The following is a 14,359-nucleotide window of genomic DNA, read 5'->3' on the forward strand; positions in this document are numbered from 1 at the left end:
AAGGACTGCATATAAAGTTTTTCAAAAATAAATCAAGCATGAGGATTCGTAAAGCCAGCTCAAACAGTTCGAATTTGTCAGATAAAACCCCTGAAGGACAGTATGGAGATTTCTATGAACAGAACTCACTAGTAGTACACACTGCTAATATGTAAAGAGCATAAAAGGTACATTATGGATCAAAATGGTCATACCAGTTTCAGTCACAAAAGTTCATGGCACATCTATAGCGATCCTTCGTTTCAAAATTATAAAAACAGATTGAGAAATAATTAGCCAAGAGGGTGAGCAGAAGTAGCATCTAATATGGATAAGATATTGAAACTATGGCTGCTACAATATCCGTTAGAAGATGAAACAATAAGATAGGTAGATGAAGAATATCAAGATATTAGGGAAAAAAGGGAAGAACAGAAGTAACCTCCAAAAAAAAAATTGCAAATTGATCTGCAAAAAATATGTAGCAGAAAGTTAAAGCAATGGATAACCCACCTTTGACGATATATGGTCTCTCTAGCCTTTGCATGAGCTTCTTTCATCTGCAAGTTGTACCACTTACCCTTATCACCAAGTTCCTTTGCTAGAGCCTTGTTGCCGATCAAATAAGCTTCTCTAGCCTGCAAAAGGAATAAAATACATGTTAAATTTGATTTCCAGATGAATATAATCCATTTATAGCCAAAAGGTTTGCTTGCATAGGTAAATTCATAATAAACACAAACAATGAGATTGTAGTTTCTAGTGTAGATTAATAGAAAAAAAAAGCACAAAAATTAACCTTATATAAGCTCAGGGATTTCAACAAAAACGGGATGGTAGGATAACTAAAATTCTTTTAATTCTAAATTTTTAATATACAAGGCATTATCCAACTATTTAGGAATGGCACCCTTAGATTCACAATGACTTCTGTTAAATTACATGATATATTAATGCAAGACAAGGATGACTCTAACTAAATCAGTTTCAAAGGCTGTTCATATGAGGTTTGGTGATAAAATTTTAAATATAAAAATCTCTTTTTGGAACAATATCAATCAGCCCAAATTAATGATTAAAGATAAATCAAATAGTTAATTGAATATTTCAAATTAAGGTGACATTATTTGCTTTAAAATAGAGAGATTTTGAGGGGCTACAAATATAGCCTTTGAATAAATTTTCAATGAGGAATTTCAGTGTAATTTCTTGCGGTTTCCTATTTTTCTATGGCACTTAATGTGTTAATTATACCTTGATTGATTAAATGAAAAATAGATTTGATTTATGATATAACCTTGAGCCTACAAGAAGTTGGTGTTGCTAACATGTGAATTGATTTGTAAATCAACCAAATTTTACGGTTTATGAACCCTAAAAATTTAAATTTTTCCCTTATTTCATGTTCCTACATCCCCACCACTTTCCCAAAATCTTAAACTACTTCAACCCTCAACAAAAATTAAGTAATAGCCCTTCCATAAAATCGTAGCTCCTATTATTCAAATGTTGTGACCAATCCGTATAAGAAAATCATTTCTGTTGGGATTTTTTGAGGGAAGCTTCTTGTTCTTTTTTGGATGAGAGGGAGAGAGGGAGAGAGGGAGAGAGAGGAGGAGAGAGGCATCTCAGAAGATGAAAAAACAGAAAACTAATCTTATTTCTTATCTTGAAGCACAAAAGCCTATTACAACCTCTCTATATAAAGAGACTTTTTTAGGATAAAATAAACCTATGAATCAACTATTCTAAAGCCAAGCCCCGCGCCCGTGTCAGCCCATGCCCTGCGCCTGCAGGTCCTCACACGCCTTGCTCATGTTAAGCCCGCACCTTGCCCGTATCCACCCGCGCCCCAAGGATCTCACTTATGTTCCTCGCTCACGCAGCCTAGCGGGCGATGCATCATCTTCCATTACAGCCTGTGATCGCGAGCCCTCACCTCGGCCTTATCGCAGACCCGCAGCCCCCACATGCACTCGGCCAATATCCTTCTACTTTTGATGGAAAGATAACAAAAATTTAGGGCTTAGCATGAACGATAGAATTTATAAAATTGTGAATGTATTCAATCATATAGATGAAAAATTCAGCAATCTTTAGAATTTTTTAACACAAGTTTTTAAATATGACCTAAAATCATTTCCCAAATATATGTAAAATATAAACCTCCAATAAAATGTGTCTGACTCAAACTGCTAAACCATCTACTTTAGATATTTATCCTCGTGAACCTGAACTCCCATTCGACTTTAATGTCCATGTTAACAAAACTTTTGCCACACCTCTTCCTATTGAGAGTTGTCTACCTATTATGCTTTCAAAACTTTTGAGTGGGTTACCTTAACATTTCCTAGTGAACTCATTGATAAGTCTCCTATTACACTTGAGAAGCTGATGTTTATTGTGGTCTCAATCCAAACCTTCTGATCAATTAACTAATGGCATGCTTTATAAGACTTCTTATTTTAAAAAGAATGGTGTGCTACTATCTTTTAAGGTGCAACTATCTGCTATAACTTAGATTTTTAGCTTGACTTATTTGACCTTACGGGCATACGTGATGACACTCCTCTCCATGAGATGCCTGACAAATAATTTCTCCTTGAGCACACATACCTTCTATAATCTCATATCCTCAATCTATGATATTTGAAACACACACATCAAGGAGTCCTGTGATGAGCCACCATCCATTCCTCTATGACATATTGATGCAACCTAAGTTCCTAAACAGTCAAAAGGAAAAAGGGGAAGAATCCCAAGCAGCCAAATCAGCAAAGGGGAAGAACCGAACAGCCAAAAGGAAGAGGAGAAGAATCCCAAAAAACCAAATCAGCAAGGGGAAAAACTGAACATCCAAAGAGGGGAGAGAAAGTAAGATTAAACTCAATGGCATGAACCGACCCGTGCGCACCGAACCCAGAATGATCAATGGTTGTTTTTCATCATAGGGCAACAACAACAACAACATTAAGCCTTTGTCCCACTATGTGGGGTCAGCTACATGAGCTTTTTGCCATTGTGTCCTGTTAAAAGTCAAATTCTCATTTAAATCTAATAAAGAAATATCATTTCTAATATTTTCTAACCCAGTCTTTTTATGTCTACCTCTACCTTTCTTAACATAAGTCAAATCATAGGACAATACAAAAATAAAATACATATCGTTTAATATCATGAAAAAATAAAAATATATAAAACATAAATTATTGACTACATCACATACAACCTAACATAGATATTATTGCAAAATCTTCATTGCAAGATTTGATTCACCTAATTGAGCATTCTAAGATGCATAATAATATTGATAGTTTGTTCTTAATGACTCCTAATTTAATTGACTTGACTCATGAATCATGATTCATTATATAATACATTTTTCTTAACACTTTATATGCATAATAGTTATTCGCATGTGGTATAACAAGCTGACAAGTAGTGATAATATTGTTGAAACTGTTTTTCAAAAAGCATTCAATTCCCTACCTATGAATCCATCACATACTTATGACAAGTAAGATGCTTTGACTTATAGCAAATTTTTTTGTTTTGCCACCAGACATTTTTTCGACTAATGTCTCCATTACATATGATATATTCCAATATCAAGTGTTCATTAAAAATTGGAATTGATAAACCAACTTACAAGAGATATAAATCCACTTTTAAAATTATTAACATTCTCAGTCATCTCAACAGCTATATAGACATTTTATCATTGGATGCACTAAAAGATATAGTCTCCCTCACCTATAGAGGCGCAGAGTATTACCCCCCATCACCACAACACTTTTAACTCTATAGAAGCGAACTCATCAGTGGAGAGTTGATGCAGGATAAGGACACACTTCATTAGGTCAATTTTAATGTTTTTCTCTTCTTTTCTTTTCTTTTATTTAAGAAATAAGGGTAACAATTATATTTGGTTTGGAGAGAATACTATATATATATATATATATATATAGCCCTATTTTGGGACAAATCAATCAAACCAAATTAAAATTTCAAAAGAAGAAATTAAATATTTAATTGAATGCTTTAAATTAGGGTGGCATTAGAGTTTCCAAATGGACAGAAATCATGATAGGATGCCATTATAGCCTATGGAAAATTTTTTAAGAAGAATTTAGTATATTTCCTTGTGATTTTCTCTCATTTTCTATCATGATTTATGATGCCCTTATAGCCTATGGACAAATTTTTAAGAAGAATTTAGCATATTTCCTTGTAATCCCTCATTTTCTATTTGACTTCATGTACTATTTATATCCTAATCGACACAATAAAAAATAGCATTCTATTTATACAAAAAATTGTCAATAAGAAGCACGTGCTGCTAACTTTTGAATTAATTTACGAATCTATCATAGTCCGGGTTTGTGAATACTATATATTTCTCACTTTTTTTTGGGTTCTCATACATCCCCACCTGCCACCACGTTACAAAAACCTTAAAAGTTAAAACACTTCAACCATCATAAAAATTGAGTCATTCCCCTTCTACATAACCCTAAAATTTCTATTGTCCGCCAATTATGATTAGTCAACATAAGAAATTCATAACCTCCTAACTATACATCAAATTAATCTAAATTCATCACCATTAGTTAGCTACCATCCCAAACTTTTCTATCAAAGAAAATCCAGCCTTCCACTATGATAAAATTTCATGCAAAAATTAAAGAACCAGTTAAGCTTTTCCCTTAGCTTTTCACCAACCAAAACCTTCCACTCACACTCCGATAATCATTGAAAGATATTAACCACTGCCCCATTCGACATACCAAGCCATTGATCAAAATAGGAATGTTTTCTATAGACATACTAGTATACGCAGCACAATTTGATAAAGCATGAACATAAAGAACTATAGAAGCAAATATATGTTTAGGTTCACAGCTAAAACATTGCAAAGATTCTTAGTGGTATCTTCAGAAGTTCAAATTGACGCTTTGCACCACCGTGTTTTATGGCATATTCTACAAGTAGAAGTACAGAATATGCTTCAAGTTCAGTTCTTTCCGCCATTCAAAGTTTAAATGGCGGCCTCTTGTAAGGCAGATCTTGCTAGGGTAACCTATTTCTCAGAAGTTAAGATTGCATGAGAAGAAGTCTAATGCAGCTGTGTCATTATACAAGAGAATCCCAATTTACACTCACTCCATCCTTCTATTCTAAAGGATCTAGTGTCTCAATATTAATAAATTAGTGATGATAACATATGCAAGGCAAAAGAAAAAACCATTTTGATCAAGATCATTGAAGTACAATTCATTTAACACATCTAGCCATTATAATTGCAGGAATCTATATCTGATAACCCTCTTAAGCGATTATAGAATTATGATGCAACTTCATCATGCTCACGCAACAGAAATTTTGTTAGTGCTACCTGTTGAAAGCATGCATTTCGAAGGCGAGCGAAGTCTCGAGCTTCTTCCCTAGTTGTTGAATATATATTTGCTGCCAATTTGGATTATTTTCATGACAAATAAAACAACTATGAATTATATTAATAGAAACTAAGAGAAGATTACTACCAACTGCTTCTCCAGTGTCAAGCCAAGCTGGCCCTGTCTGAGTAGCTCTTAAACCCTGCAATTTATTTTCATGTGCCAGCTTACCATGGCCCTTGTATGAGCTAGTCAATAATTGTGGGTTCACACCAGAGCTACCAAAACTATCCACAGAACCATTTCTCTCGTGTTTCCAGATACCATCATCCTGGGATGCAAGTTTTCTAACTGCAGATGCGAAATCAGGAGGGCCTCGAAAAATGCTTGAAGGAGACCTATATAAATCCTGGGTTTGCTGAATATTGTCTCTACTGTATGGTGTGAATCTGTTCTGAGAATCTGCCACAGGAAGGGCAGGGAAGTCAAGCGCATTCAGATTTGGAGTAGCCATGGCCTTTATATTTGGGTTCTGTGTGAATCCACCATCCATTTGGAGCTGCCATTGCAAGTATGAATATCACAATTTCACAGACGTTAGATTGCATAATCTGTGGCAAGATCACAGAGGATACAGGGACGATCTTCAAATAAAAACTTTCATGGTAGGCACTTATTAGGTTAAGAAGAATAGTGGGAAGAACAGAATGACATTGAATGGAGCTAGTTTTCTCATCACACGGAAAAGACCATTCAACTTGTATCAAATTTACCAAGCTATTTATTATATAAAATACTCCACTTATAGTTAAACAAAAAACCACTCGATATGATTGCAGTAAATTATCTAAAGTAACTTTTTTAGAACTTTATGCATCAAAGAGTTCAATGTAGTTAGAGATTTTAAAACCAATGAAAATTATAACACCAGAACTTTTGTCATTGGTAATAATTACTCAGGTAAAAAGGGAAATATCAGGAAACAAAACAAAACATGTAGAACGAGTTTCAAACCAAGGACAGTAAAGATGTTTAAGCTTTAAAAAACACCCTCCAATTACATGACCTATAATTGCAACTTGTTATCTAAATTAAATAAAAAATTGTGCGCTTCATTAGCATTTTGTGAAGTCACAGCAAAGCGCAATGGGGTGCACACTTCATGAAATCTTTCTTCTTTGCACCAAAGTGAAGCAATTTTGTATAGCAAATCATCACTTTTGTGAACTTCATTGAACTTTATGTGTTTTTAACAACAGGGCCGACATACCTCAAGTTGAGTAAGCATCTCAATAGTAAAATTCAAATCGCAACTATTTGCATAGTAAACTTCTGCTAAACTCTCTGCAGAAAAACCTGGGAATTGCAATGCAAGGAACTCCACATGGTTGATGGCAGAATCCTCCATAATAAAATGATCAATAAATGAATTATTGACAAAGCCAGCACTAGAACTTCCATTTAAATGGTGACCATCCAAACCATTGCTCAGATGCTGCCCAGCTTTTATGAATTGATTGTCCCAGGAATCATCAGCGGGGGTCGTGAAAGCAACTGATGTTTGATTTTCATGAAACATTGAATCAGAATATCCCAGTTCATCAGTCAGTCCGTTGGTAAGTTGGGCATGCAATGTCTGCCTGCTCGCCAATTCAGGAACTCTTGATCCTCCATTTTCATCAAATATTGATAAGCCTGCAAGTGGCAGTAGTTCAAGACCAGGAAAATCATCTTTTCCAGTGGTTGTGAAATCAGGAGTGATGTCATCCGGAAGCTGGCGTCGCCAATATTGATGAGCCTCGTCATCAGAGTTATGTGAAGTGGTAGAATCTGACCTATTCAGGACCACTTTCCTTGAAGTTCCTGGTAGATCCAGTCTGTAAGTATCATCAAATTTGTTACTTTCATTTGTGGGTTTAAATGAAGATGGAACAAACTCTGCAGCATTGGGATTTAATGTTGTTGCTTTGCTTTGAATGCTCCACTTGTCTTCCTTCTTGTTCTCCAGACCTTTGATAGGCAAACTCATCCTTATTCAAAATATAAGTGTTTATTAGAAATGTACCACAAGAAAGAGCAATTTCCTGGAAGAATTTATCCCAACCCTGCAAATCAATTAATTAGTGGTAAGAACTAAGAAGTCGCAGGGACACAATAAACGTAAAGCTTGAGTTGATTCTCATGATACTATATAAATTTAAATCAGGAAATCAGCCCACAAAAGCAATTTTTGGGGCAATTCAGCTGCAACCAGGGCAGGAGTTGCAACAATGTTCAGGCCTTCATGAACAGAAATAAAGTAAGATAATGGAATAATTCATAAAACTAATTTTTGAAAGAGTGTAAGAAATCTGAAATTTCAAAATTAGCAACGCATGTAAATACTGAAGCACCCAAGAGCTTGTTATATGCATTAACACATCTATTGTTAAATTTCAACTGCATATGAATGAAAGCAAAACAAACAGAAAAAGGAAATGATGGCAGCAATAAAAAGCAGTAAACTCTACTAATAAAAGTCAAGCAAAGGGGTAGACCGGCTGAGGGTGCATGACATGATTATCATGCAAGTCACTTTGGATTCCAAAATTGCCCCAAGTAATATAGTAAATTAACATCAAAGTTCCTGAGATTTGCACAATGTTCAAAAAGGTCGACTAGTTTTCAAGATGATTAATCAGGTCAATGAATTTCCTTTGTGGTGGTTTTAATTAATCAGTTCTCCCTTCAAATATAGACTGCATCAACATAGTTACCATCCTTCGCCCTGGCCTCTACTATCTGAGCATCAAAACAACACCAACATAGTTGCTGATCTCAAAGATTCCACGGCCCCTAAGGCTAACCGTTTCAAGTATAAAAGCAGCATAGGCTTGTTTTGCAACGAAAACCTACAGATACTCACCTACAGCAAACTTGACATCTCTAGGGTCCAATGTTTAAAATTGTGTAATCGGGTATTGAGGCGTAAGCCTCAAGACGTTCTGAGGCATAAGCCTCAAAATTAAAAAATTGTGTAAACATAAAATGATAAATTTTGTATATACTAATGAGTAAATAATATATAAAACATAAAAATGCACAAGATATGAAGTGAAATAAAAATAGCCCAATAATAAAACAACATGAATACAATAATATACTGGTCAGATCGCAGGGTCAAGGGGCAGCGCCCCTGTGGGGGTTTCTGGGGGCAGCACCCCCGGAACAAATTTTATTGTAAGAGTAATTTTAAAATTCTGCTTGTTTTTAAAGTTCGTAAGTTGTTTGTATAGAAAGATACCGAGCGGTACCGAGCATATACCGAGCGGTACCGAGCATATACTGAGCGGTACCGAGCATGTACCTGCTCGGCACCGAGCATGCACCTAGCGGTACCAAACATTGTTGTACCTAGTGGTACCGAGCATATACATTAACTTTTTTAAAAAAAAAATTAGAGGCGGACGCCTCTCAACCGTGAGGCGAGGCGCGCCAGTAAACTTGAGGCGTACGCCTCAAATCCTGAACTCATTGCGTGGACTTTGAGGCTTTAAGGGGCGAAATTGCGCTGAGGCGCGCCTCTTATTGCGCAATTTTAAACCATGCTAGGGTCTTGAGTCTTCACTATATAGATTGATGTAAGTACCTTCAAAATATTAATAAACCTAGTCTCATGATAGTTTGGAAGGCCCTACATATCGCAATCATCTACCATCTGTAACATAGCCATCTCATTCCATCAAAGGCCCATGTTATGAAAATTCACTGCCTGCAAGATGAAGTCAAAGCTGTTCCTAACACTGTAGCCATTGCCAAACCTTCTCAATTCTACAATCAGCTACAATATCATCCCTTGAGGAGTAACAAGCCCAATCTCCCTCTTTAGAAGCATTTGCTCCATCGCGGAGCAGAAGCTGCTCCATAATTGGTCGCATTATGGAGGTTGCTTCCTTCTCAATTCTGTTGGGGCAAGCTTGACATTACTCGTGCCTTATTTAACACAAAAAAAAACATGCTGATCAACTAGATTACATGCATGTTATCGATCAAAGCACCAACTTTTCCTAAGCTTTCAGCATCTTACATCAGATTTCCAACAAAGCAACATTTTAATTGATTAAGTTTGTCATACTTTCATTTTACAAAAGTTCTGCATCAGAATCTTCAAATTAGAGGAGAATTTAGCAATAATTCACAAAAAAAGAACAATTTAAGAGCTTATAAGCAGAAGTATAATTTTGGTCTGAATTTGTAGCACTAGGCTCCCATGAAGCAAGCATTACTTGATCATATTGACAGTCAAACATGAGAAACTTAAACTGAGGCTATCAGATCTGCTTCAAAATCCAAGAACACATTCCAAAACACCAAAAAATTACATTAATATCCGTATCATTCCCATAGCCCCCACTTATAGACTTCTAATTAAATTACCCTTATCCTCAGCAGCATGTTCCATAGATCGGATGCAGCAAGCTGTGCAAATGGCAATATTCAAAGCCCAAACGATGAAGATCATGCCTTACTAACACCTTCCTTCACGAGCCTCAAGGAGCATAATCAAAGATCCAACAGTTCAGAAACTAGACCCAACGTTGGAAACATTCAACGAGATCCAGGCAGTAAACACAAGGACAAGGAAAAGCAGGCAAGCAGATCTAAATCGATACGGAACAAATGAGGAATAGATCCCCTTACCTTTTCGTAAGTCAATAATCGGATAAATGTAGGGAAACAGATCCATGACAAGGAAAATAACGAGCAGCAGCAAGAGAAGAGATAGGGATTAGTGAGGCGGAGAAAAAAAGGGGCTTTTGTAAGATGTGCTCGAGATTCTGATTTTGGTACGCTTCTGGATGCAAAGGAACCTCCTTTGGAACCCTAAGCCCTGGCCTTTCTTCGATTGGATTGGGAATTGGTATCGGCTCAGTCCACCACAGAAAAGAAGCTTCGCCTACCCCCCTCTCGATCTCCACCGCCTCTCTCTCTTCTCCCTCAGCTGCTGACCCTGGCCTCTTATATAAAGATCTGAATGATATAGTACGCAAGGATTTGCTACTTGGTTTGGAACAGCGAACTCTCCACCGCTTTAATTTGGTTGTAAAGCTTCAAGAAATTACTAAATTAGATTATCATCGATCAATCAATTTTTGCATTACCTAATAATTTAAGGCTTATTAGTTTGGGGCAGTTTTTTTTATTGTTTCTTAAAAGTTATAACGGAGTTTTAATTTTATTTTGTTTACTAAAACTTTATTTTAAAAAGCAATAGAAAAGCTCTCCCAACTGAGGCTTACGCCAAATAAAACCTTAATCTCATTAAGAGAAAAATACGTTTTGTTAAACATATTTACTACCTCAATTTACTTAGGATTCCTAATATGAAGATTTTTTCACGGCTGCTAACCGAGTCTTTAAATAACATAGCCTTCTCACCCTATATCGTTCATTAAACAAGTGTATTTATAAGAATATTCACACTTATGAAGTATCAAGATGTGTTCAATTTAATGATTTTACTCAATTTGATGACTCGGATTAAATATAATGACTCGACACAATTCAATTCAATAAAAATATAATTGATCCGTAATTATCATTCATACCCATTGAGCTCGTAATTATCATTCAACTTATTATAATGATAATTACATATAATGGTAAGATTTAGGTTTTGTTTGGGAAGGATTTCATACTACTTATTAAAGCAAATTTTTAGTACAAAAATTAAAAAATTTGTACAAAAAAATTGTTTTGAGAAACAGAAAGAAAGCAATCACAAACAAAATCTTAATATGCTTATAGCTATACACATTGAGATGCTAATTATTATTAAATTTATTATGACAATAGACATGACAATCAAATCGCTTATGCTCTCATGTGAAATAATTCAAATGATTTGTCTTACTCTAACAATTAAGGCTTCGTTTGGGACGGCTTTCTTACTATTTTTTTAACCAGTTTTTTAGTATAATTTTTTCTGATTTTTATACTATAAAGCTGCCTTAAGCAGCAATAAAAACGTCGTCCCAAACAAAACCTAAAACCTAATGACCTATACTTCAACACAACCACCATAGATGCACATATCAAACATGTAAGCAACTCATAACATTATATAACCCCATACATTCCAATTAGATCTCATTCACTGTGATTTCTCTTTTTAGCCCCATTATATCAAAGCATTACAATACTTTTCTCACTTTAACAACAACAACAACAAAAACAACATCAAGCCTTTATCCCACTACGTGGGGTCGGCTACATGAATTCTTTTTTTCCATTGTGTCCTATTAAAAGTCAAATTCTCGTTTAAATCTAATAAAGAAAGGTCATTCCTAATATTTTCTAACCAAGTCTTTTTAGGTCTACCCCTACCTTTCTTAACAAATCTAATACATCTACTCTCCTAACCAAGTCATCGAAAGGCTGCCGTTTTATGTGACCAAACCATCTAAGACGACTCTCTCTAATCTTATCTTCTACTGGAGCTACTCCAACCTTCTCACTTTAACAAGAAAAATAATAACATAATGAAAAACAAGCGAGCATATAACCCCACTTCCTCTTAAACTATGGGAGATTCACTTCACTTTCAGGTCACTCGTGCATAAATTAGAGCTAATGGGGCCAACAGGCCTAAACACCACACGTGTGCTCCACATAAACCTGAAGATTTTGTATTGGAAAAAAATAAAGATCAGAGGAGCATTAATCTTTATTATATTAAGGAAATACTCATATATGCATGATCTATTTAAGGTTTCGTTTGTGATAGTTCTCTTACAATTTTCTGCAAAAGTTTTCTAATATAAAAAATTCTTAGAAACAGTGGCAAAAAGTTATTCCAAATAAAATTTTGGGTCCCGTTTCGGACGGTTGTAATTTTTTATAAAGGTGATCGTAAAATTGCGGTAGAGAAAATATTTTATTTTTTTAAAATTGTTGAATAAATCAGTTTTTTTAGCACAAAACATTATTAAAAATACTGCAAAAGCAACGGTCAAATAAAAATGATGAATAATATCCAAAAAATAAAGCAAAAAAAAAAATCCAAGTGAACCCTTAGGCTTCGTTTGGGACGGTTTTTTTACTGCTTTCTAAAACGGAGTTTTAGTACAAAATTTTTTAATTTTGTACTAAGACTCCGTTTTAGAAAACAGTACAAAAACCGTCCCAAACGAAGCCTTAGACTTCTTTTGGGACGGCTTTCTTATTGTTTCTAAAAGTAACTTTCTAGTACTAAAAAGCCGCTTTAAGAAATAATGAGAAAATCATCTCAAGCAAAATCTTAGTTTTAATTTTTTACTAAAAATTTACTAAAAAAAACTGTAAAAAAATCATCCCAATTCAAACTTTACTTTTCACTTGTTTCTTTCGTAGATTTACATACATACCACTTTATTTTATGCTATTTACATATCTAACACTCAAAACATTTTTATTATATGCCTACCACCCATAGAAAAAATTTAAATGCATGGAATGAAATATTAAAGTTTATAAAATGATATGAATGATAGAAAAGAATTATAGAAGTGGTATATTGGATATTAAAGTTCTACATGAGTGGTAGACATGTAATATTAATATTTTAGATGTTAGATATGTAAATAACACTATATAAAGTGGTATATAGGTAAATTTCCCTTGTTTTAATTATTTGTCTCTCTCGGTATGATACAGCAAGCAAATTTCTTTGGCTTACGAGGAAGAAGCCAAAGGAGTTTCTCTTTAAAAATTAATAAGCACGTAATGAAGTGGAGATTGGGAAGCTTTGTGATGGAGCATGTGATCAGGCCGTACATGGTGGGGCCCTGATGGATAAATAATTACATTGTTAATGTTTGAGAAATAATATAATATTCAAAAAAGGGTGGACACAAATTTATTCCATTTCCACAGGTTTTTGATGGGATGATCCAATGAAAATTCTTCTTAAGAAAATGGACGCCATTCTTGTAAGAGGCTATTTAATTGAAATATTTTAGGGTTGTTGCGTCCTGGAGTGTTCGCGGCGGTAGAGAAATATAAAGTTTAACGTCTTAATGTTGTACGAAAATCTGGCACGCAATCAGATAAGAGAGAGGGTGTAGCATTCATATGAGACACCAATATTTTTATGCAGAAAACCTCTAAAAAGGGGAAAAAATCACGGGACTTAGCCCAGTTTGAATGAAGCCACTAGTATTTGCAGTTGATTACAAATGAGGCCCTTCATTGGGGGGAAGGCCTTGGCTCTATGTACATAATATGCAGTACATTACATGGTGGGAATACAAAAAGCTACTGTTGAAGTGCTCATTTGGTCGGACGAATTTTAGTCGGTGGGCGACATAAGTCAGAAGGATCGTAGTCAGCGGGCGACGGAGGTCGGAACAACTGTAGTCGGTGGGCGACGTTAGTTAGAAGGACCGTAGTCGGCGGGCGACGGATATCAGAAGGACTGTAGTCGGTGGGCGACGTAAGTTAGAAGGATCGTAATCAGCGGGCAACGGAGGTCGAAAGAACTGTAATCGGTGGGCGACGTAAGTCAGAAGGACCGTAGTCGGCGTGTAATAGAGGTTGGAAGGATTGTTGTCTAACGACGGAGATCAGAATGACGTCGTCAGGTAGAAGTCCATCTATGGATAGAAATCCCACATTGGATAGTTATCCGGTAAAAATCCAACAACTGGCAGATGTCCGATGTCAGGTAGAAATCTGGCGACAAGCGGAGGTCGGTCGTTGGGTAGAAGTCTGAATTCAGCGTGCGACCGAGGAGAACTCTGGCGTTAGATGGTATTCGGGCAAAACTCCGGTGTCACTTGGAGATCGGGCAGAGTACCGACATCACTGAAAAGTCGGGCGGAATTCCGGCTTCACTTGGAAGACGGGCGGAATTTCGGCGTCACTTAGAAGTCGAGCGAAATTCTGGCGTCATTTGGAAGTCGGGCAGAATTTCGACGACGGTGGTCGAGGAGAGTTTCTTCCCTCCTAATCTTCTCTTCTTTTCT

The 14,359-nt window shown here is 35.8% G+C and overlaps 1 protein-coding gene across 1 annotated transcript; it reads right to left on the reverse strand.

Moving 5' to 3' along the window:
- Positions 1–14: 14 nt before the first annotated feature.
- On the reverse strand, positions 15–10,365 carry LOC110095273 (polyadenylate-binding protein-interacting protein 7). The gene is made up of 5 exons (XM_020820733.2): positions 10,056–10,365; positions 6,646–7,480; positions 5,523–5,934; positions 5,375–5,445; positions 15–617 (listed from the first exon to the last, which is right to left on the reverse strand). The coding sequence occupies exons 2-5, from the start codon at positions 7,402–7,404 to the stop codon at positions 384–386; spliced, it is 1,476 nt and encodes a 491-aa protein (XP_020676392.1). The 5' UTR covers positions 7,405–7,480; positions 10,056–10,365; the 3' UTR covers positions 15–383.
- Positions 10,366–14,359: the final 3,994 nt, after the last annotated feature.

Source organism: Dendrobium catenatum, unplaced genomic scaffold, assembly GCF_001605985.2.
Source record: "Dendrobium catenatum unplaced genomic scaffold, ASM160598v2 fragScaff_scaffold_134, whole genome shotgun sequence".
Lineage (NCBI taxonomy): Eukaryota > Viridiplantae > Streptophyta > Magnoliopsida > Asparagales > Orchidaceae > Dendrobium > Dendrobium catenatum.

Excerpts from the sequence above, each read along its gene's own strand:
- LOC110095273 (XM_020820733.2), bottom strand. The coding sequence starts at position 7,404 with ATGAGTTTGCCTATCAAAGGTCTGGAGAACAAGAAGGAAGACAAGTGG. Across the intron at positions 5,935-6,645 it reads AGATGCTTACTCAACTTGAG|CTCCAAATGGATGGTGGATT; the intron begins GTATGTCGGCCC and ends TTGCAATGGCAG. Across the intron at positions 618-5,374 it reads GAAATGCATGCTTTCAACAG|GCTAGAGAAGCTTATTTGAT; the intron begins GTAGCACTAACA and ends TTCCTTTTGCAG.